General features: G+C 51.6%; 1 protein-coding gene across 1 annotated transcript in view; it reads right to left on the reverse strand.

Annotated features, from left to right (window-relative positions):
• Positions 1 to 3,442: 3,442 nt before the first annotated feature.
• The window catches only part of KSR1 (kinase suppressor of ras 1), a gene marked incomplete at both ends in the record, with an annotated part of 150,116 nt that continues 130,431 nt past the window's right edge, over positions 3,443 to 23,127 (reverse strand). The window contains 6 exons of the mRNA XM_080714006.1: positions 3,443 to 3,521; positions 5,545 to 5,625; positions 8,596 to 8,729; positions 16,260 to 16,395; positions 17,966 to 18,097; positions 18,678 to 18,811. Coding sequence (XP_080570132.1) covers positions 3,443 to 3,521; positions 5,545 to 5,625; positions 8,596 to 8,729; positions 16,260 to 16,395; positions 17,966 to 18,097; positions 18,678 to 18,811 — 696 coding nt within the window. The remainder of the gene's footprint in view (positions 3,522 to 5,544; positions 5,626 to 8,595; positions 8,730 to 16,259; positions 16,396 to 17,965; positions 18,098 to 18,677; positions 18,812 to 23,127) is intronic.

The raw sequence follows: 23,127 nt of genomic DNA on the forward strand, positions 1-23,127 counted from the left end.
GACTCTGGAAGGAAGCAGCCTGCACCTGAAGGCAATTCGGCTTGGGCTACTCTCAAGTATTGTCCTGAAGGCAGCCGCTAGAGCCAGAGTTCCAGCCCTTTTGGGGTGTTCAGCCACCCTTGCCTCATTCCCTGCTGCTTCCAATAAACCTTTTACTCCCCTTCCTGAGGTCTGCGGGTGTCATTCTTCGCTCACCGTAGACAAGAACTCGCCGGGTTTTCTCTCAAGAAACTCCCGTTTCACCAGTACCAGCAAAAAGAAAAAAGAAAAAAAAAAAAAGTCCAGACCTCCTATGTGGACCCACCTACCACTCATGGAAGTTCTATAAAACAACTAAAAAAACAGCAAAGACCCTTTTCCTTCTTGCCTTTTTCCTTTTGCTTTTGCTCTTGTGCTTGCTTGGACACCTTCACGCCCTGAAGATGGCCTGCCTTCCCTCTCGAATCCCTCGTTTTTTCCTAATTAAAACCTCTGCCTTTATCTCTGACTGGTGCGTGTTGAAGTTCTCTTCACATGGAAGCCAAGAACCCACAGAAGTTACTGTTTTTTCCCAAGACAGTATAAATTACTGGCAGACTCCACACCCCAGGCCTGGCTCAGCCGTAAAACACAAACAGAAACAACAATGACATGTTCGTTAATACTAACCATTTTAATTTAAATTAATAGCATTTCTGAAAGACAAACACAATTGATAGAAAATATAAAAACTTTTACTGTACAAATTTTACATCACATTCAAAAAAAAGCAAACGTGTGTCTCCTGGCCACAGGAGCCGCTCAGGTGCGCGCACTGGTGACATCCCGGCCAACACAGAGGCACCGGCCAGGGGAGCTGCTCAGGCTTCACCTCCAAACCACCACAGAGTGACGTGGGCTCGAGGGCTTGTCACTCCCCACGGGACCACGAGAAATGCCAGGGAACGACGGAAAGTGACGTGATTTGGAGACATGGGGAGATCAACTTTGCTAAGCACTGCTCTCGACTAACCCAGGATCTGCCGGTGTTGAAGCCTTCGAGTTGGGCAGAAACCTGAGAGCTGCAGCTCTGGCAGTTAAAGGCCTCGGAGGTGGGGCAGGGGGCTGGGGGTGCCTGCAAGGGCCACAGCTTGGCTCCCCTCCTGGACCCCAGGGGGGCCTCCTCAGCCCAAGAGCCTGCAGCCTTCTCCGACTCCTTCACAGTGGGCCGTGAGGACTGAATTCACAGTATCCGTCATCCTTCATGTGTTTCCAAGGCAGACAGGGAGAGCACACGGAAGGGTGAGCACGTCTTCCTAACCTCAATTCACAGTCACTTAAATAAAAAAGGGAGAAGGGAGACTCGTGAGGGATTCTCATAAATGACAGGCAGTACAGAATCAGCTGGCAGAGGACTGGCCCCTCGGCCTTGGAGAGGAAAGAGGGTCCCCAGCACCTCGCCTCCACCCTCAGGCTGCGTGGCTTCTGGGTTCTGGACAGACATCAGGCCCCCGGCAGGGCATCAGCTCCTGAGGGCAGGGCCAGCAACAGTTCCCATCTCTGGTTCCCTGCCCCCATACAGGACGAGGAACGCTGCAGGTGCTCAGTGAGAGCTTCTGAACCGTGACACTCAGGAGACCAGGCACAGCCAGGCTCATTTTCTAGATGTGTGTGATGCGCGCTGCGGCCGTAGGCAGGAGACAGAGGAGTCCAGCCAGGGGGCTCACCAGGGTGTCCGTGGGGTCCGCCCTCACTGGAGAGCTGGGGGTCCGGAGACAGAGGCTCTGCCACAGGGTGGGCTACACACCACGTGGCTTGTGTGGGGAGGTCACGTCCAGGGCTGGCGCAGGAAGCCAACAGACGATGGAGCAAAGTGACGGTCTCACCTTGGAGGAGAAACGACCCACACAGTGAACCCAACTGCTCACAGCTCCTTCCTCCCTCCTGAGGATGGCCAGCAAGGGTGACGATGCTGCTGTCCAGGGCCCGCCTGCACTGCTGCAAACTGAGCTTGGGGGGGGTGTCCTGCAGAGAAAGCAGGGGCAGCCCCGAAGCTTCTCAGGACAGTGGCCGGTTTCTTAAACCACCTGCACAAGGTGTGCGAGGGAAGGCGCTGAAGATGGGGCGTTGCTCGGCAGTTTGCACTAAAAGCGGCAGGAGAGACCTGGCTGCCCCACCCGAGCTCAGAGTACATCACAGGCTCCGGGGCTGCATCGAGTCAATCTCTCCGCTCCATCCATCCCTCTTTCCTCTCTGCTGTGCTGCCTGATGCAACCTGATCTCCACTTGAGAAACTCTTCTCTGCAGCTGACACTTTCCAGCAACAGCAGGTGGGATCTCTCACACCAGACGTCCCCCAGTCCAGCGCCCCCTGCTGGTATGAATGGACATGGACAGAAGCCAGAAGCCCGATGGTGGGTGTCCCACGTATGGGCTGGATAGCCTCGCATCCCATCCAAGCCCAGAGCAGACAGAGGGGTCAGAAACGAACGGGCGAAGGGGCTACAACAGGGCTGGGGAAGCGGAGGCAGTGGGGAGTTCCAGAAGCTTCTAGCATGGCTGATGCTGGGTTTGTGAGGTGACAGGGTCACCCTGTGCCAGGAAGGGGCTCAGGTAGGGCAGCTGTCTGCTCCCCCCGCAGCCATCTCCCTGTTCTCACCACCAGCCCTCACGCCAAGTGCAGCTGCAGGCTAGCTCTCAGCTCTGGGTCAGGCATCAGTCAGGCACTGGGCTGTGTCTAATGGCAGAGGCCTAAAGGCCCATCGCCTGGTGCCTGAGGGCTTCACGAGGGAAACATTGTCACAAGCATGCAGGCAGCTCCCACCCTGCAACAGAATCCCTGGCTAGAGCGACCAGATCCTTCCCTATGTGTCTGTATTCTGTCCTCATTTTCTCAGCAGAAGCAGCCTGGGTAAGAGGGACTGGGAGGTGCATCCGAGCTCCCCGGGCACTCCCAACCCCCTTAATCCAGCACGGCTCTTAGCCAGGGTTTCCTCTGCAAGATGAAGAAGGGACATTGTCTGCGTGACAGGACAAGGGGAGAATCCAGGCAGAGGCCAGGTCAAACAAGGACCCCACCCGGCAGCCACAATCACCACGCTTTGCCTCCTTCCGGCCCAGCTGCTACGGGGTCCTCTAGAAGGGCCGGCCATTTCTGCCATCCCAAGGTGCCAGTGCCCTTGCACGGCCTATTTATTATTACCCCTTGCAAAACATCAAGTTCGCTCAGCAGAAACACATGTGTAAACATTTGTCGTCGGTCAGGACAGACGGGGTTGCTGATGGTGTCATCTTAATCGGCAGGTGCGGTTCCATCTCCAGGACCCATCCATGTGTCTTTGTGACGGATAGTCCGAATGGCGAACTCGGGCTCCTGGTTTGCAGGATCGGGTGGGTGGAGTGGTTTAAAATAATGTTTGTGGTGGTTTGTGTTTTCAAAACACTTGGAAAAAAAAAATGGGCAGCAGAAAAACTGCACAGCTGGCTACATCTTTGGATTATTGGACTCCAGAGTGCCCAGGCCGAATCTTTCAAAGCGGGGCACAACTTTGCTGCTGTTAATGCTGCGAAGAGGAACAAAAACATGGGTTATGGCCCTGCTGGTCTTGATCAGGCTGAAGGATGGGCTAGAGCCAGAGGCTAAGCAGGGGACCCAGCCCCCACCAAGAAGTGACAATGATTGCTTGTCCCACAGCCTTGGCAGAGCTGCCCCCGTCACCCCGACCCCAGGCCTCGGCTCCCTGGCACCCAGGGTGCACCGCAACTGCCGTGGGCCCATCGGAACTGTTTCCCCATCAAGCCTGGGAGCACCCTGCTCCATGTGGAACTGGGACACAAGAGAAACCTGAGCCGCGGCACCAGGAGTGACGTCACACGCTCCTTCTAGACATGATGCTCCAACGCTGGGTCCCCTGGGAGGCAGACTGAGGTGCAGATTCCCAGAGGCCCTTGCAGAGATTGGAGGAGGCGGGGGGGGGGTGCACCATGACCACTCGTGCACCCCAAGAGCGCTCCCCCGGCAGATGTGCACGGACTAACGTGGTGGTGCAGAAGCCTCATGAAGTGGTTTGGAGACCAATCCCCGCTCCGCTTTAGGACCTTACTGTGCCCCATGGAGGACGCAGCCCTGCCGAGCTGGTGTTTCGTGGCAACACAACTTTTAGTGTCTACTGCCCCAGTCTACAAAGGAGACAGGCAGGCGCCCAGAGAGGGCTCCTGAGACCACGGAGCTGGCTGGGGGGCAGCTCTGAAATCATTCCACTCCTTGCAGGACAAGGTCCCCAGGGTTAGAGCCAAGCTCCCTCCCTGTACTCTGAGCTCAGACAGCAGGAGGCTTGTGAAGGGTTAGTAGTGACCTGGGGCCACCCAACAAACAGAAGCGAGACCAGCCCTCAGAGGAAAACAGAAAGAAGAGTGGCGTCTGGGAGGGCAGCGGGCAGCTGGCGGGGAGCCGGCTGGTGCCGTCCTCGCCAGCAGTTGCTCAGGCACAGGCAGGCTGCGCGGGGGCGCCTCAGAGACAGAGCACAAGCAGTCTGGAGAGAAGGTTGGAGCAGCAGAGTCGGCATCCCCAGGTTAGTGCCCACTTGGTGGTTTGTGTTTTAGCAGAAGTCGAGGTGCCAAGGTGTCCATTAGGAAGAAGAAAGCCCCCGGCGCATGCGTGGCAGCCAGGCCTACAACCTACAGAGGACAGAGAAGAGGAACGGTGGCGTGAGCACAGGAGCCAGGGGAGCCGGGGCCCGGAGGCCCGGCCAGGGCAGTGGCAGGGGACTCCTCCCCGCAGAGAAAGGGTCACCTCCAACCCCACCACTCGGCTGGCAGCTGGGCAAGCTTGGGAGGGAGCCCGGGCACAGGAACCCTGCCCAAGCCGCCCCAGGCACAGCTGCGTCTATAGAGCCCTTGACCATCAACACTGCCTCTTCCTGGACTCATTTCTGCTCACTGGATTTTCTTCTTTGGGCGTGGGGAACTTGTATTAATGACCCAAGTTCTCTCCTGTCCAGGGACAAGTCACGGGTCCACTCATGGTACAGAGAGGCCCTGCCACGTGCTGTGGGTCTTTTTTTATATATATATATATACTAGAGATTGAACCCAGAAGTATTCTACTTCCTATACCTCTGGCCCCATTTTATTTTGAAACAGGGTCTCACTAGGTTACTGAAAGCTTCACTAAATCGCTGAGGCGGGTTTCACACCTATGATTCTCTTGTCTCAGCCTCTCCAGTCCTAGGATTACAGGTGTATGCCACCACACCTGGCCACTTTTTTTTATTTTTTTAATTGTGAAACAGGGTCTAAGTTGCTGTGGCTATCCTCACACCTGTGATCCTGCTGTCTCAGCCTCCCAAGTCCTCGGATTACAGGACTGCACCAGCCTGCCTGTCTGTGGGTCTCTCTTATCTGCTGAGAGGAACACAAGCAGAGTGGCCCTTTCTTGCTGAGGCCATTTCAGCTGGAAGACATGGCTTTGGGTTATGGGAATAAAACCACATGGTTATGAAAAGCTGGGATGCAGAGACAGGACAGGAAGTGGGTTGCGGCGGGACAGCCACATGCAAGCAGAGCGAGGAAACGACAGGAACACACTATTCTTCCAGAACTGGACAGGAGTTCTTAAAGTCAGCGTGACCGTAACGTCCTTTCCCGTAGTAGCGGCTCCGCCAGCGACTGGAGGCCCCACGACCATCCGCCAGGAGCGGGAAGAGTGCGGCCAGACCGCGGGTCCGGCGCCCGCGAGAGGTGGAGGAGTCAGGATGGAGGGATGGGGCAGATGAGAGAACAGAACAGCACATCCGCCACCCCCAGAATAAAAAAATAAAGCGACAAGGGCAATGGGAAAGAAAAGAGAAAATGAGAGTTAGAGGCTGTGCGTGTAGAAGGTGGGTGGTGGGAGGTGTGGACGCAGGCACGTTGAGGTGTTGAGCAGACACTGCTGTGTCTTCCCTTTCAGGATGCAGCTGAGGGCTTTGGGACAATAACAGCCTGCGCCTGTGACTCCGCTTCCCATGTGACATGAGAAGGTGGGGCTATTTGGTTTTTAGGGAATAGAATTATCCCGAATGCCTGTGCCTGCCTAGTATGGTCTACCTGCTCCGGGGTGAGGAAGCCAGGGCCCAGGCTATGCACAGGGTGGCCCAAGGTCTCCCGGGAGCAGATCGGAGCCTGGCCTTGCTGCCTCCACCCCGTCCTGGGGCTGCCTGGTGAACCCCAAGCTCTGTCCCTGCTGGCGCGGCTCCTGCTCAGCCCCAGCTGATGCCCGGCTGTGTTGTGGAGGCCCTCCCTCCAGGGCCCTGGTGGCAGAGGCCTGGTAGATGTTCCCACACACTCAGCCTGGCGTAATCCTCCATGCACCTGTCAGGTGTTTGGTGGCCAGCTGCCCTGTTCTTGGGACTGAGCTAGGAGCTGGGGATGCAGAGGTGACAAGACATAATAGAGTCCTGTGGCCTGGGGGCTTAGGACAGTGTGTCTGCTTGTCTCTACCTTGACTTGACTGTACACTCCTTGCAGGTGGAGGCCCAGGATCCCCAGGTGCTGAGCAGGTATGCTGTGGGGGTAGAGCTCACGCTCCTAAGGGCTGCACTGTGACCCCCACACTGGTACAGGCAGAGCACCTCTGACCCGAAAACAGAAATGCCCTGGAATCGGGAACTTTCTGAGTGGCAACGTGGATTGCTGAACTGGCAAAATCTATGCAAACATTTCCAAACTGAGGCAACTCAGAAATCTCAAGTGTTCCTGGTCCCAGGCATTTCAGATAAGGGATGCTCAACCTGTATTGAATTCTCATCTACCCTAAGAGCAAAATGTTGAATCCAATATTGCAGATATAAGGTAGAGTATTCCAGCACCCTGAATGGTGGTCCCTCCGGACCATCCCTGCCGCTGGCCTAGAGCAGCAAAGTTAACTGTTCAGCGACTCCCACCCCCTGGCCCTGTCTGGGTGACCCAAAGGGTCTCCTCCCCTGAGTTTGGGCCCAGTTTGATTCCCCAAGAAAAGGCCCGGCAAACTACGGGCAAGACAAATAGCGCCACGAACTAACTCAATGGTTTGGAGGACCATTTCAAAGTGCTTTAAGAAAACTTGTGACAGACTGTACCCTCTGCAGGCCTCAGGTACTTAGTATCTCCTCCTTTTTGAAACAAGGAATGTTGCTGCCACACACCTGGGCACCAGGCATGAGTTCTAGGCACTCAGCTTCTCCAGGGCAGGTGGACAGGGAGTGGGGGCCGGGGCTACCTTGACGGGGTGGCTGATAGTTTCTTGCCCTCTGCTCCCATCAAAGGCGCTCCCTTTCATTTTTTTTATTATTATTATTTTTTTTTTTTTTTTTTTGGTGGTACTGAGGGTGGAACCCAGGGGCTTTCTACCTCCAGGGCTATACTCCCAGACCCATTTTATATTTTATTTGGAAACAGGGTCTCACTAAGTTGCTGAGAGCCTCACTAAGTAGCTGAGGCTGGCTTCGAACCTGCGCGACCCTCCTGTCTCAGCCTCCCAAGCGCGGGGATTACAAGCGTGCGCCACCATGCCCGGCTTTTCATTTGTTTTAAATATCAGGGCTCTGTGGGAGATTTCACTTTTAGAAAGTGTCCTTTGCCTTTAAAAAGTCTAAAGTTATTCATCTCCTCCAGGAACCCAGCCTGGGGACCAAGAACAGCCCGCCACCTGTTTTTGTACAAACACTAAGAATGGATTTTACTTTTCTAAATGGCTAGGAGAGAGAAAAAAATTAAAAGGCTATTTTAAAATGTGCAAAAGTTATATAAAGTCAGATTTCAATACCAAGTTCTGCTGGCCTGGGCTCCTGCCCTACCGTGGCTCGTCGCGGTGACAGAGGCGATGCTCTGCATGCCATGAGTGCCGGAGCCGGTAGGCGGGACTTGAATTCCTGTCCTGGTCTGCAAGGCCTAGAATACACACCACCTGGCCCCTTGCAGTCAAAGTTTGCATCCTCTGTCTTACCTAACTCCACTATTGTGTGTTACTGGGAATTGAACCACGGAGTGTTCTACCTCTAAGCCATACCGCCAGCCCTTTAAAATTTTTGTTTTGAAACAGGGTTTTACTAGGTTACTGAAAGTCTTAAGTTGCTGAGGCTGTCCTCAAGTTTGCAATCCTCCTGTCTCAGCCTCCCATGAACTGGGATTATAGGCATGTGCCACCACGCCTGGCTGACCATTACTCTTCAAAGTCATGGAGCCCAGGGCCAGAATCGGGCCAAATCCTCATGAAAAGTTGTGACAGGGCAGAGGTTTCTTTCTGGGAGAGGTGGCCAGAGGGACAAAGAAGAAAGGGAATGAGAGAGTAGAGAAGAGGTAACCAGGTAACCGTAGCCTTCCTACTCTGTGGAGGTCACCCTTTGACCCTGTGGTCAAAGGTCGTGTGACTTCATAGAGGAGGGGCAGGATTTCTTGCATCCAAGTATGTGCAGAGCCTAAACCCCTTGCCTCTCCAGGGCACAACCCTCTAACCCTGTCAAAGGTTATCTCCAACAGAAACCTGATAAACGAAGCCCTGGCATCCCGGGGCTGATCAGCTCCCTGTACTTCCCAGATCAGAGTCTGGGGCGAGGCAGCAGGTGCGGCCCTCCGAGAGCCCGGGGGAGGCGGTCAGGACCTGGCGCTGGGCCTACTTACTCAGCCGACTTCCAGAAGTGCCCGGGGTGGGAGAGCCGCCGGTTGAGCTTGGGCAGCTTGTCCAGCATGTCCATCAGCAGGCTGAAGCTGGGCCTCTCCTGCAGCTCGAAAGCCCAGCAGGCAGACAGGATCTCCTGCAAAGGGAGCGGCCATGAGTGCACTGGGAGCTGGCTGGGAGAAGGAGGGCATAGAGGTGGGCACCTCGATGCTCTCAAGCGCCCTAGCTGGCTACCCCAAACACCCGCCAGCATGATGCACGGAGAAATAAATAGCTGCTTCTCGGGAGAGTGCTCATGCGTCCAGTTCAAAATGAAATGCAGAGGTTGTCTGCTCCCTTTTTCCTTTGCATCTCCTCCTCCTCCTCTTCCTTTTTAGTAATGGAGATTGAAACCAGAAGCCCTCTACCTATTATCTATATCCTAATCCCTTTTTCTTTTGAAGCAGGGTCTTGCTAAGTCGCTGAGGGCCTGGCTAAATTGCTGAGGCTGGCCTCCAACCTGATATCCTGCTGTCTCAACCTCCCAAGTATGAACGAGGATTATAGGTGAACAGCACAGCATCCAGCTTTTAAAAAAAATTTTTTAAGATGTGGTCTATGTTGCCCAGGCTGCCCTCAAACTCCTGGGCTCCAGCAATCCTCCTGCCTCAGCCTCCCGAGTAGCTAGGAGTACAGGCATGCACCACCATGCTCAGCTTTATTTATTTATTTCTCCTTGTTGGGAGAACAAACACCTTTACTATATTCCTGAAGTCTTCTGGCCCCTTCTGTAATCTGCTAATTGTGGGATCTCTTCTGTGTTTTCCAGAGTCACTTACTTGAAACAATCTCCATCAAATGGCCCTTTCGGCCTGTGCACAGCTACGATCCTTCTGTTTTCTTTTATTCTTTCCCTGGGTCACCGACACCCTTCTTTGTATCCCATATCTTTCCCTCTCTTTACTCTTACTCCAGCAAAATGAGTGAAGCCTAAAGAAACTGCCTCGCAATGGACGCATGAAATATAATCTCTGAATCCTCACACGCCTAAAAACAGTCCTTAGAGCTGGGCGTGGTGGCGCACGCTTGTAATCCCCGCGCTTGGGAGGCAGAGACAGGAGGATCGCGCAGGTTCGAAGCCAGCCGCGCGCGCTGGCTTAGGAGACCCTGTTTCAAAATAAAAATGTTAAAATAGGTCTGGGAGTGTAGCCCGGAGGTAGAAGGGCTTCCAGGAACCCCCAGTACCACCAAAAAAAAAAAAAAAAAAAAAAAAAAACAGTCCTTAGCTTGTCCTCACACCAGGAATACAATTCTATATTCACAATAATTTCCCCCAAATACTATTCATGTATTTTGCTCTGCTGTCTACTAGCATCCAGTGCATTGTTGAGAAATCTGGTGTTGGTCTGATTCTTAACCTTTTGTAGATGCTCTGGTTTATTCTTTCTAGGAACATATAGGATCTGACGGGCACAGTGGTGCTTGCCACCATCCCAGTACTTGAGAGGCCGAGACAGGAGGATTGTAGGTTCGAGGCCAGCCTTGGCAACTTAGCGAATCCTCAACAACTTGGCCAGCCCCTGTTTCAAAATAAAAAGGGCTGGAGTGTGGGAGTGTAGCTTGGAGGTAGAATGTCCCTGGGTTCAATCCCCAGTACTAAAAACCAATCATACAAACAAACAAACAAACAAACAAACATTTAGGATCTTTTCCTTATCTTTGTTATAGTAGAATTTCATAAAAATATGTCTGTGTTGGTTTTATCTTTTTTTTTTCTTTCAGCTTTTAGTGAGGACCCTCCATTGGGCCTTTTCAGCTGAAGGCTCTTGTTCCTTTAAAGTTTCTGCGAAATTTTATTTTTCTCTTTGATGATTTCCTGCCCCACTGTTTGTTTTCTCGTGGAAATTCCCATTAGGAAGAATTCGGTACTCCTCCGTGAGCCTCCGTGTCTTGGACTTTTTGTATTTTTCATCCTTAAATGGGTCCATAACCTAAGGAATTTCCTTGATTTTAATCTTCTAGCACTGTTCATGTCTTGGTTCAGACATGAACTTTCAATTCCAAGCCTCCTCACACATACACACAGCCATATCCTCCAGAGACGGTTTCGCTCTCTATCACCTCCACGGAGTCCAGCTGTATTTAGGAACACGTGCCTGAGGTGGTGGCGGCACAAGCCTGTAATCCCAGCATGCAGGAGGCTGAGACAGGAGGCTGGAGGCCAGTCTCAGCGACTGAGCCAGAAGCTCAGCAGCCTGGCAACACCCTATCTCCAAATAAAAAGGGCTGAGTGTAGTTCAGAGGCAGAATGTCCCTGGGTTCAATCCTCCGTACCAAAAAAGGAAAAGAAGAAAGAAAGGGGGGGCGGGGGCAAGACAATTAGAAACAACAGGGAAAACCTAAGACATTAAAAAAAATTTTTTGTGTGAGCCGGGCGTTCGGGAGGCTGAGATTGCAGGATCGCGGTTTGTGGACAGCCTCAACTACTTAGCGAGGCCCTCCGCAACTCAGTGAGACCCTGCTTCAAAATAAGGAATAAAAAATAGGGCAGGGGGTGTAGCTCGGAGGTTAAATGCCCCTGGGTTTCATCCCCAGACCCGCAAAAAAAATAAATAAATAAATAAAAATAAAAACAAAACAAAAACAAAAAACTCAACTTTGTGGTGCTGGGGATGGAACCCAGGGGCATTCTACCTCCAAGCTGCATCGCCAGCCCCCCTTTTTATTCTTTATTTTTATTTTGCAGTACTGGGGATTCAATCCAGAGGCATCTACCTCCAAACTACATCCTCATACTTATTTTTTATTCTCTCTTTTTTTTTTTTTTTGGCGGTACTGAGGATTGAACCCAGGGGCATTCTACCTCCAAAATACACCCCCAACCCTCATTTTTATTCTTTATTTTGAAACACGGTTTCACTAAATTGAAGAGGGCCTCACTAAGTAGCTAAAGCTGTTCGTGAAACCTGTGATCCTCTTGTCTCAGCCTCCCAAGTACGGGGATCACAAGTGTGCGCTACCGCACGCGGCTTACTCTTTATTTTGAAATAGGGTCTTACTAAGTTATGGATGGCCTCACTAAGGAGCTGAGGCTGGCTGCAAACCTGCGATCTTCCCGCCTCAGCCTCCCCAGTGCTAGGATTACAAGCATGCACTACCACACACAGGTGGAAACCCCAAACTTTAGCAAACAACTATAATCTAAAGATGAAGCCAATAAAAAAGGGCGAGGCTTTGCGTAACAAAGTGGAAGAGATTAGACCCACAAAGAAGAAAATGTAATCTGCCTTTCCAGTGCGGCTAGCGGCATTTACTGTGTTACGTTAGCAAGCACGCTGTTTAACACTCTTCTCACCTTGGGCACAGCACGGAAGATTTAATCACGGAATCGCTAAATGAGTAAAGAGAAGCTGGACTGAGCTGCGTAGTGGAAGGGACAGAGACAGAGCAAAGATGTCGGCGCCTTTGCAGAGGCCCGGCTGCTTTCACTAAACACCTCTTTGGCCTTTTGCTATCTCCCCGTGTTCATGTGTCCTTGGATAAAATGACAGCTCTCTGGCTACCTCGGCACACAGAGCAGAGGCCAGCTACTCAGCACCGTGCCTGGGGGACGGAGGAAGCCGCCCTTGGAGGGAGGGAGTCCCGTGTGACCAGGATTCAAAACCATTTTTATTGCCATTGGCCGGCACCCACCCCATGCCCCGAGAGTAACGTGTTAGCAACAGAAGAGACCCCACACGACGCCCTCTCCCGAGCCAGGGCCTGGCTTCTGGGCAGTTGCCCGGCTTCTCCATCCATCCTACCTCATCCCTGCCTACCATCTATCTATTCTGTTTTTTTTGTTGTTGTTGTTTTGTTTTGTTTTATTTTTATTTTTTTTTAATTTAATTTAATTTTATTTTTGTACAGGGGCCTTCTACCTCAGAGCTATTTACCCCCGGCCCTATATTATTTTTTATAATTTCAAAACAAGGTCTCACTATGTTGCTGAGGGTTTTGCTAAGTTGTTGAAGAAGCCTCAAACCTGCAATCCTCCCGTCTCAGCCTCTCAAGTGCTGGGATTACAGGCCAGCTCTCAATCTATTCTTAAAAGGTTTCCACATCCCTCTCTAAAGGAAATCCTAACAATTAGTTTAGGTATCTTCTGAGGGCTCAGTAAAAGTGACATTATAGACCCTGTCTCAAAATAAAAAATAAAAATAAGCGTGGTGGCACACACTTGTAATCCCAGCATTTGGGAGGCTAAGGAAGAAGAATCGTGGTTTAAGGACGGCCTCAGCTACTTAGTGAGGCCCTCTGCAACTCAGTGAGACCCTGTTTCAAAATAAAGAATAAACAATAGGGCTGGGGTGTTGATCGGAGATAGGATGACCCTGGGTTCCATCCCCCGTACCGCAAAAAATAAATAAAAAATAGGCCGAGCGTGGTGGCGCACGCTTGTAATCCCCGCACTTGGGAGGCGGAGACAGGAGGATCGCACAGGTTCCAAGCCAGCTGCGCGCTGGCTTAGGAGACCCTGTTTCCAAATAAAAATGTAAAAATAGGTCTGGGAGTGTAGCCCGGAGATAGAAGGGCTTCCAGGAATCCCAGTACCACAAAAAAATAAATAAATAAAATAAATAAAAAATAAATAAATAAAAAGGGCCAGGGGTATAGCTCTGTGGTAGAACACCCCTAGGTTCCATCCCTAATACCACAAAAATAAACAACACAAATAAATAGATAAGATGACATTACATCTGACCTACTTTGTTCCACAGTGGGACCTGTCATCTGGTTGAAGTGCAAATATCTGTACAGGTATGTGCTTCCAAGAACTATACCAGTCCCCCAATCCTCATGGAAAGAAAACTGTTCCAATTAGTTCAGGACTCTGGCTGTGCTCTAGAATTATCTGAGGAGCTTCATTTAAAGGTAAAGATAAATGAACTTTGATCTCGGTCTCATCCCAGGCCAGTTAAATTGGTAAATTGGTATTTCTTTGGAGGCAGCCCTCGCCGTGGTTTTTTTTTTTGTTGTTGTTTGTTTGTTTGTTTGTTTGTTTGTTTGTTTTTTGGTGGTACTGGGGTTCCTGGAAGCCCTTCTACCTCCAGGCTACACTCCCAGACCTATTTTTACATTTTTATTTGGAAACAGGGTCTCCTAAGCCAGCGCGGGTGGCTGGCTTTGAACCTGCGCGATCCTCCTGTCTCTGCCTCCCAAGTGCGGGGATTACAAGCATGCGCCACCACGCCCAGCTCACCCTGGTATTTTTAAGAAGCTTCCAGATTATCCTGACTGTAGCCAGTGCTGGGCCCTTCTGGTACCCTCCAGCCAGCACGCAGCACTCTGCTTGGTGATGCTGAGTGTGCAGAGGGGAATGAAGGTGATTGCCCGGCGAACTTGCTAAGAATATTTTTTCTTTCAGATAAAACCAACATACATATACATTCTGGTGTGTTTGTTTATTGTGTGGTACTGGGGATTGAATCCAGGGCATTGTACTCTGAGCTATACCCTCTCACCCTATTTTATGTTTCTCTAGATTGATGAGAGTCTCACTACATGCTAAGGCTGTCCTCGGACCTGGATCCTCCTATCTCAGCCTCCCAAGTCCTGAGACGCACCACCACGCCCAGTTTGCACTCAGGTTATACACAGCCATCCTTACTAATGTTTCTGTAAAGGGAAAAACTGGACACACCCTCAATGTCTAGTGATAGTAGACAGACGGTAGGCAGGACAGAGGCAGGCAGTAGGGGCTTGCTAATGAGCTGAGGTATGAGCATAACAAAACCTCATGGAAACAAGTCACGAAGATACAGAATCAGCTCTATGCCACCAGCTTAATCTTGTTAGAGCTTCGTGTTTTAAACACATTTGTTAAGCTGGGCATGGTGGCGAACGCTTGCAATCCCAGCATCTGGGAGGCTTAGACAGGTGGATCTGGGTTCACGGACAACCTCAGCTACTACTTAATGAGGCCTCTGCAACTCAGTGAGACCCTGTTTCAAAATAAAGAGTAAAAAAAAATAGGGCTGAGGGTGTAGCTCAGAGGTGGAATGCCCCCTGGGTTCCACCCCTAATACCACCAAAAAAAAAAAAAAAAAAAAATTGTTAAAAGACCTGAAGGCAAGATAGGCATAGTGGTGCACGCCTGTAATTCCAGTACTTGGGAGGTTGAGACAGAAGGATTGCAGGTTTGAGGTCAGTCTCAGCCACTTAGTGAGGCCCTGCTTCAAAATAAAAAGTAAAAAAAGGCTGGGGGTAGAATGCGCGTGCGCGCACACACACACACACACACACACACACGCACGCACGTCTGTCTGTGCAGCCACAGTCAGGATCCCAAACCCACACCCTGAGGGGCCCAAGGAGAGGTCCTGCTGAAGGTGACGTCCACGCGGCCCCGGCCCAGCGGGGGCCTGGGAGGACAGGCCCAGCGCGCTGGAGTGATGCTCAGACCTTCCGGCACCTCAGCTATAGAGCGTCGTTTGGCCAGACGCCTGGGGTTGGAGAGCACTTGGTGTCATGCTTGGAGGCGCACACCTATGAAACTATTTTGCATTTCCAAAGATAACAAAGGCTTTACTGTGGAACAAAGCAGATTTGAAATAATGCCATTTTCAACAAGCCCTGTGAAGATGCCCTCGCTCCACGCTACCAAAGGGTGCTGTCGAGATCTATGCAGGTCTTCGAGGAAGACGAGGCAGAGATCAATCACCGTGCCTGTCTAGCATTTATGCACAGTGGTCCCACCAACCTAGCTCATGACTTCAATGAGAAACACAGGCCACTTAGGTCTCCCGTTCAGCTGTTGTCTTGAGTGCGTGGCACCGGGGACTGAACCCAGGGGTGCGGTACCTCCGAGCTATACCCCCAGCCCTTTTTAAAATTTTTTGTTTAGAGACACGGTCTCGCTAAGTTGCTGAGGCTGACCTCAAACCTACAATCCTCCTGTCTCAGCCTCCTTAGTACTGGGATTGCAGGTGTGTGCCACCACGCCCGCTTCACAGCCCCTTAAGACCTCAGCCTGGACAAGCCGGGGAAGGAGTGAAGTGAGTCCTGGCCTCGGTCAGTCCGGGGAAGGAAGTCTCCATGCTTCTGCTGCTGCCCAGACAAGGCTGCAAATGGCAAGGCTTTTGTCCCAAGTCCCACCTGATACACAAGCAGGACACAGGGTTATCACTGATCATACCGGAAATGCTGAGGCCAGGAATGTTTCTATCACTGAGGTATATCCCCAGACCTTGTTGGTTATTTTTTAACAAGGCCCCCCTAAATTGCTGAGGTTGGCCTCAAAGCTGCAATCCTCCTGTCTCAGCATCCCAAGTACTGGGATTATAGGCGTGTGCCATCTTACCCGGCCCACATAGTGTTTTTAATCTTTAAATTGCTTCCTCAGCCAGGCGTCATCCCAGCATTTTGGAGGCTGAGACTGGAGGATCGCGGTTCGCGGACAGCCTCGGCTACTTAGTGAGGCCCTCTGCAACTCAGTGAGACCCGGTTTCAAAATAAAGAAGAAAAAATAAGGCAGGGGGGTGTAGCTCCGAGGCAGAATGCCCCTGGCTTCCATCCCCAGTACAGCAAACAAACAGCTTTCTCTGAGTGGAATAAATTGCCCCCTCAAGCAGGTGAACGGAGGCAGCCGTCGCAGCCACGCCCTCCCTTCAGCCCTGCTTCTCTCTGAGAAGCTGCAGCTACTTACCGTGACTTCCTTGCCCAGGCTGACCGAGGCCAGGACCCGCTTCACTCCTTCCCCGCTTCCAATCTGCCAGATCAAGGCCTCCGCTGCTTGGTGCTTAAAGGGCCAGTCTCTTGCTTGTAGCTCATACCACACAGTCCTGTGGAGACCCAGCCACAGGCATGAGCCCAGAGTCCAGCGCGAGGTCCAGGACCCTCCTCCAGACCTTCTCCCCTCCCCTCCGGGATTTGGGGGATGCTCTGATGCGACCCCTTCAGACCCCTCTCTACTTCCTGGCACACCGCTCAACCTCAGGGGCGGATGCCTCCATCAGGAGGCTGCTGGAGGAGTAACAAGAACGCTAGGCCCCGCTCAGAGCCCCCATCATGCTTAAGCAATGATAAAGGTAAAGATTAGAAGGAAAGCAGGTCCTAGCCTTCCACCCCAGGAGGACAGAGGCCCCGAGAGAGCACAGCAGCGCCCCCGTCCCTCCAAATCCCCTTGGCTTCCTCAATTTATTGGGAAGAGGACATTCTAATTAATCAGACTACACTGTTCACAGTGGGGACCACAGCGTGCTCTTGATGTGAGACACATAACAGCCTTTGAAGACTCAGTATGAAAATGAATATAAAATATCTCCTTAATTTTTCATATTGATTACACATTGAAATGATCAAATCTGATATACTAATTTTTTTTTTTTTTTTTGTATTGGGGATTGAGCTCAGGAGTGTTCTACCTCTGAGCCAAATGCCCAGCCTAATTTTATTTATTTTTTTATTTTAAAATAGGGTCTCACTAAGTCGCTAATAGTCTTGCTGTTTCCGAGACTGGTCTTGAACCTGTAATCCTCCTGTCTCAGCCTCCCAAGTACTGGGATTATAGGTATATGCTACCATGCCCAACATGTATTAATTGTTAAAACTAATTTTGCTTTTTTTTAATTTTTGATGGTATGGGGATTGACCCCAAGGCCATTCTACCTCTGAGCAATACCTCCAGCCCTATTTTACTTTTTATTCTGAAACAGGGTCTAAGTTGTGGAGGGCCGCATTAAGGTGCTGAGGCTGGCCTGGAACTTCCAATCCTCCTTTCTCAACCTCTCATGTACTAGGATTACAGTCATGTGCCACCATGCCTGGCTATTTGATTTGTTGTTGTTGTTGTTGTTGTTGTTGTTGTTGTTGTTTTTGAAACAGGGTCTGAGTTGCGAAGAGCTTCACTAAGTAGCTGAGGCTGGCTTCGAACCACGATCCTCCTGTCTCAGCCTCCCAAATGCTGGGATTACAAGCGTAGGCCACCACGCCTGGCTACTTGTCTGTTTTTTTTAATGTGGCTCCCAGAACACTTGAAGTGAGCGCCCTGTTCATACTACATTTCTATCAGTAGGCACCTCGGCTCGACGGGGCACTTGAGGCTTACTAGCAGGACACTAGAGTTCTTGGTTAGCTTGGAGAGTGCCCTGTCCCCACAGGTCAGTGGTTATTTAGTGTGTTACTAAATGGCGTTACTAGTAAATGGAAGGTACATTATTCTTGCCCCTCAGAGCTGGGGATGCAGAAGGTCTAGGTGTGCTCACTAGCCCACATGTGGCAGAGCCACAGCTCTAAGCCAGGATGGTTTCCACCCCAAAGCCTGGGCTCTGACCCGCTCAGGGCACACCTCCCTCTCCCCAGGGCCCTCTCCACGGGCCCCGCTCGTCCTCTGAGCACCAGGGGCCTGCTCACCCAAAGGCATAGACATCGGCGGCCTTGGAGAAGGGCAGCTGGTCCTCGTTCTTCCCGGGGGTCATCTCACGCACGATCTCAGGGGCGAGGTAGCACAGCCAGTCATGGGACAGCTTCAGCCGGTTCTCACGCCTGCAGGCCAACACAAGGACCGGCCCATCAGCGGGCAGCAAAGAAACCTGGCTGGCGTGTCTGCTCCTAGCCAGCAAACCATCTGCACCGGGCACAGTGAAGGTACCACATGCAGCACCCGATCCTGGACTGGCACAGGGGCCCCTAGAGGATGTCACAGAGCACGCGGCTCTTCTATGAAAGCGAGCCAAGGGTGGGTGTTGGCAGGAGCCGCACACGATGGTGCCGAGTCTCTACGCTGGGAGTAGGCTGGCTGCCCAGGATACCCTGTGTGGCTGTCCAGTGCGGTGTCCCCTGGGTGCCTGGCAAGGAGCCTTCCTCCCACCCAGACCCTTGAGGGCAGAGAAAATAAAACCAGACGCTCTTCCTCGTCATGGGGCCCTGACCCTGGTCCCTCATCCAAGCTGGTGAGCAGCCAGGCCAAACGCGAGCCCCCGGGTCAATCTGTGAATGAAGTGTCGTGAGGAACTAACCAGCACCAGACCCGATTCTGGAGCAAAGCAGCCCAGCCCACCCTGCGGGAGGCGCTTCTCCCTGAACCCAGCTAGAGCCCACACAGCCACCCACACGGCCGACTTACCGCTCCTCGCGGACCACGCCCGAGATCCCAAACAGCCCGAAGTCCGTGATGACCACTTTGCCATTGTCGTAGAAGACGTTCTTGGATTTGAGGTCCTTGTGCACAATGCCCTTGGCGTGCAGGTACCCCATGCCCTGGGAGGCAGAGAGCCTCGCGTCAGGGCGGGGCGGAGGACGAGGGAGGACTTCGACCCTGGGCCGGCACTGGGCTGACCGCTCTCCCCAGACCCCTCACTGAATCTTCACAATCCTATGCAGCGTATCATCTCAATGTTACAGACAAAAATGAGGGTCAGAAGCCAGGCGTGGTGGTGCACGCTTGTAATCCCAGCATTAGGGAGGCTGAGACCGGAGGATCGCAGTTTGCAGACAGCCTCAGCTAATTAGTGAGGCCCTCCACAACTTAGTGAGACCCTGTTTCAAAATAAAGAATAATTGCTGGGCATGGTGGCACACGCTTGTAATCCCCGTGCTTGAGAGGCTGAGACAGGAGGATGGTGCAGGTTCAAAGCCAGCCTCAGCTGGCTTAAGAGACCCTGTTTCCAAATAAAATATAAAAATAGGTCTGGGAGTGTAGCCCGGAGGTAGAAGGCCCCTGGGTTCCATCCCCAGACCCCCCCCCCAAAAAAAAAACAACAACTGAGGCTCAGAGAGGGGAAGTCACCCTCCCCAAGCCACTCAGCAACTAAGCCGCGGAGGCTGGACCTGACCCCAGTGGGTCACGCTCTCTGTATCCACACCACCATGCTGCCAAATAGCCGCCTCAGCTTGACAAGTTGTGCGGTGAGGGCAGGGCGGCCGGGGAGACGGGGAGGTAGAGGAATACATAAACATCTCTGTGCTGGCTGGGGTGCAGCTCATTGGTAGAACGCTTGCCCAGCAGACGCTAGCTCTGACCCTCAGCACCACCAAAAAACAAGATGTGTGACGCCAGCAGTAATGCACAGCTGGTCTCTGCTCTCCAGCAGGGCAAGGGCTGGGGGAGACAGAGCGACATCCTGGGGGGGGGGGGGTCCTCGGGTTTAGGCATTTCTAATGTCCATGCTGTGGCAGAAGGAGCCCTAGATTCAAGTTGGAATCCAGGCTTCCAGTTCTGTCTGAACTCAGCTCCTACCTGCCTGTGCAGCCTGGGGCACAGTGCCAACTTCTCCGAGCATATGGCTCCTCGCCTGTCAGGCACAGGGAGGTGCGGGTGATTTGTAACCAGTGCTCTCTGAACTGAACACTGAGGGGGTGGCACATGGGACACAGGTGGCCTGATGCAGCATGAGCTCATCCAAGGTCAAAGCTGTTTTCAAAAACACCAAACCCAGGTCTCTTGCCTAGCCAGATGCCTTGGGGAAGAGGGGCAGGACACATGGCCTTCCTGCCAGCTCAGAAAGGAGTGAACATAAACCCACCTCGCGCCCTGGGCACCTCACACCTCACAGAGATCTCCCTGGCCATAAGGGGGTCTTAGGGAGAGAGTGACATCTAGGGATAAACAAGCCACAATCAGGAAGCAGAATCAGCCATGAGGCAGAACCAGACAGAGCACAGGCCCAGCAAGAGCTTTCAGGTCTGGAAAGCATTGGAGGAGAATTTGAACATGGCAGAGTCTGAGAAAACAGGAGGGGGTAGGGCGGCTGGGCCCTTCCCCAGCACTGTGGAGAGCCTGAGCTGTGCTCCCTGACGAAGGGAGGGGGCTCCAGGAAAGGGTAACTCGCTTGCTCCCAAGACTCTGTCCTCATGCAGCATAATCCTTCTTAAAACATCTGCTGGTAAACTGGGTGTGGTGGTGCACACGTGTAATCCCAGCAATCAGGAGGCTGAGACAGGGACCACGGCTCCCTGGACAGCCTCAGCTACTTAGTGAGACCCTGTTTCAAAATAAAGAATAAAAACTAGGGTTGGAGCAGGGCATGGTGGTGCACGCTTGTAAGCCCCGCGCTTGGGAGGCTAAGACAGGAGGATCGCACAGGTTCGAAGCCAGCCTCAGCTACTTAGTGAGGCTCTCAGCAACTTAATGAGACCCTGTTTCCAAATAAAAATGTAAAAATAGGTCTGGGAGTATAGCCCGGAGGTAGAAAGCCTCTGGGTTCTACCCCCAGTACCACCAAAACAACAACAACAACAAAAAACTAGGGTTGGGGGTATAGCTCAGAGGTAAACCACTCCTAGGCTCAATCCCCAGTACGGGGGGGAAAAATTAACCCAAGGTCAGGCCCCTTTTATTTATTTTGACTCTCCAAAGCCTCAGAGATAATTCCATAAAAGCAGCAGCTCAGAGGCCCCAGCAGAGGGGAAGAGGATGGTTTCTCGGCAGGAAGGAAACCAAATAAGCCAGTAGAGAGGCAGCTTCTGGCTCCGCAATTCCAAAACCTTTTAGTAATTTTCCTCCTGGGCCCTGGAAGCATCCACACAGCTCCTGACTCAGAAGCCAACAGTCAGCCAGGCGACACACCCCTCCAGCCTTCTGGAGAAGCGGAGAGGGGAGGGGAGAAGGACTTAGCAAGTTTGGTGGTGGTGGGGGGGGGGTGGAGATGAAAGCCTCTGTGGCTCCCACTGGCCTCTCTGAAAGAAGACAGAACGCAGCAAAAGCAGAAATGGCATTTTGGGGCGGTGGCGTGTGTGTGTGTGTATGTGTGTGTGTGCACGTGCACGCGTGCGTGTGTGTGTGTGTGTGGGGCCTGAGCTACACCCTCAGACCTATTTTGTTTTGAAATAGGGCCTGAGTTGCAGAGGGCCTCATTAGGTTGCTGAGGCTGGCCTCAAGCCTGCTATCCTCCTGTCTCCGCTGTATTACAAGCGTGTACCACCACGCCCGGCTGGTCTTCAGAAATTTAATTCATTAGCTTAGCCACAAAGAAATGTCATGTGGAAATGGTTTGTCCATGAATGCCACTGTGATTTTTATCTTTTCCCTTTGAGAGACACATGCAGGCAAAATGGACAGAAGGAAGAAAGGGCAGGAGGGAGAGGACAGGAGGAAGGAGGCAGAGGAGACACCACAGGGGCGACCGTGGGGAGCCGCCAGAGAAAGCTTTCAACACAAACAAGAGAGAAGCCCTACCCACCAGGATTCTAGTTTTTATTGGGGCCTATTTGTTGCTAAATAAATCTATAAATGAGCTGTTTTTACATTTGTACTTGTAGGGCTTGTCCTTGGGAAACTTGGTTTTGGAAAGTTTTTTTTTTTTTTTTTTTGGTTCTGGAGATTGAGCCCGGGGGCATTCAACCTCTGAGTTACACCAGGCCTATTTTAGTTTTTGTTTAGAAACAGGGTCTTGCTACGTTGCTGAGACTTCCCGTGAACCTGAGTCTCCTGTCTCAGCCTACCAAGTACTATGATTATAGGAGTGTGCCACCACATCTGGGTTGAAAACTTTTTTAAAAATTTTATGTGGTACTGGGGATTGAACCCAGGCACATTCAGCCTCCAAGCCGTGCCCCCAGCCCTACTTTATTTTTATTTTGAAATAGGGTCTCTCTGGGTTGATGAGACCACTCTCACTACTTGAGGAGGCTCTCATCTATCCTGTGATCCTCCTGTCTCAGCCTCCTGAGTACTCAGATTATAGGCGAGCACCACCATGCCAGGCTGTTTTTTTGTTTTTTTGTTTTTCCTTTTGGGGACTGAAGCCAAGGGGCAGTCTTCCTCTGAGCTGCATCTCCAGCGCCTTTATTTTTATTTTTTAATTTTTTAAAATTTTAAACATTTTTTGCAGTACTGGGGGTGGAACCCAGGGACATTCTACCTCTGAGCTATACCCCCAGCCCTGTTTTTTTATTCTTTATTTTAAAACAGGGTCTCACTAAGTTACAGAGGACTTAGGCTGGCTGCAAACCCAGAACCTCCTGTCTCTGCCTCCCAAGTACTGGGATTATAAGCATGCACCATCACACTCTACTTTTTTTATTTATTTATTTATTTATTTATTTATTTATTTATTTATTTGGTGGTACTGGGGTTCCTGGAAGCCCTTCTACCTCCGGGCTACACTTCCAGACCTATTTTTTTAATATATATATATTTTTTTTTTTAATTTGGAAACAGGGTCTCTTAAGCCAGCACAGCTGGCTTTGAACCTGCGCGATCCTCCTGTCTCCACCTCCCAAGCACGGGGATTACAAGCGTGCGCCACCACGCCTGGCCTTTATTCTTTATTTTTAAAACAGAGTCTCACCGAGTTGCAAAGGGCTTCACTACGTAGTAGCTGAGGTAGTCCTCAAACCTTGACCTCCTGTCTCAGCCTCCCAAATGCTGGGATTACAAGCATGCACCATCATGCCCAGCTATCATTTTATTTTGAAATAGGATTTCGCCAAGTTGCTGGCCTTGAACAGCAATCCTTCTGTCTCAGCCTCCCAAGTATTGGGATAACAGGCATATGCTATCATGTCCAACTGGAAACTTTTAAGGTAAAAAGTATGGGTCTTTTTGTGTCCCCAGAAGTAAACACCACTCCAGT

This window comes from Muscardinus avellanarius (assembly GCF_963383645.1).
Source record: "Muscardinus avellanarius genome assembly, chromosome: 16".
NCBI classification, from domain to species: Eukaryota; Metazoa; Chordata; class Mammalia; order Rodentia; family Gliridae; genus Muscardinus; species Muscardinus avellanarius.